The 248-nt window shown below is 69.8% G+C and overlaps 1 protein-coding gene across 1 annotated transcript in view; it reads left to right on the top strand.

Moving 5' to 3' along the window:
* pex6 (peroxisomal biogenesis factor 6) overlaps positions 1 to 248 on the top strand; it is a 4,759-nt gene that overhangs the window by 1,039 nt on the left and 3,472 nt on the right. The window contains 1 exon segment of the mRNA XM_019889621.1: positions 2 to 242. Coding sequence (XP_019745180.1) covers positions 2 to 242 — 241 coding nt within the window.

Below are 248 nucleotides of genomic sequence, written 5' to 3'. Positions count from 1 at the left end.
GCCGGGCGGACGACGTCGGCGTCGTGTCGGAGACGTTGTGGTTCAACCTGACGGGAGGGCGGCCGATGGCGGGCGCGGCCCGCCACCTCTGGCTCAAGGTGCGCGCAAACCCGCCGGCAAATACATGTGAAGAACACGCGCGCATATCACGTACGGTTGAGTGCGCTTGTTGGGCTTCAGAGATGGCGGCGGCGGCCTGGAGACGGCGCTGCCGGCTCCGACACTTTGCGCGGCGGTGCCGCGCCGCC

This window comes from Hippocampus comes, unplaced genomic scaffold (assembly GCF_001891065.2).
Source record: "Hippocampus comes isolate QL1 unplaced genomic scaffold, H_comes_QL1_v1.1 scaffold301, whole genome shotgun sequence".
Classification (NCBI taxonomy): domain Eukaryota; kingdom Metazoa; phylum Chordata; class Actinopteri; order Syngnathiformes; family Syngnathidae; genus Hippocampus; species Hippocampus comes.
The sequence above is the reverse complement of the archived record's forward strand: the minus strand, read 5'-3'. Positions and strand labels throughout refer to the sequence as shown.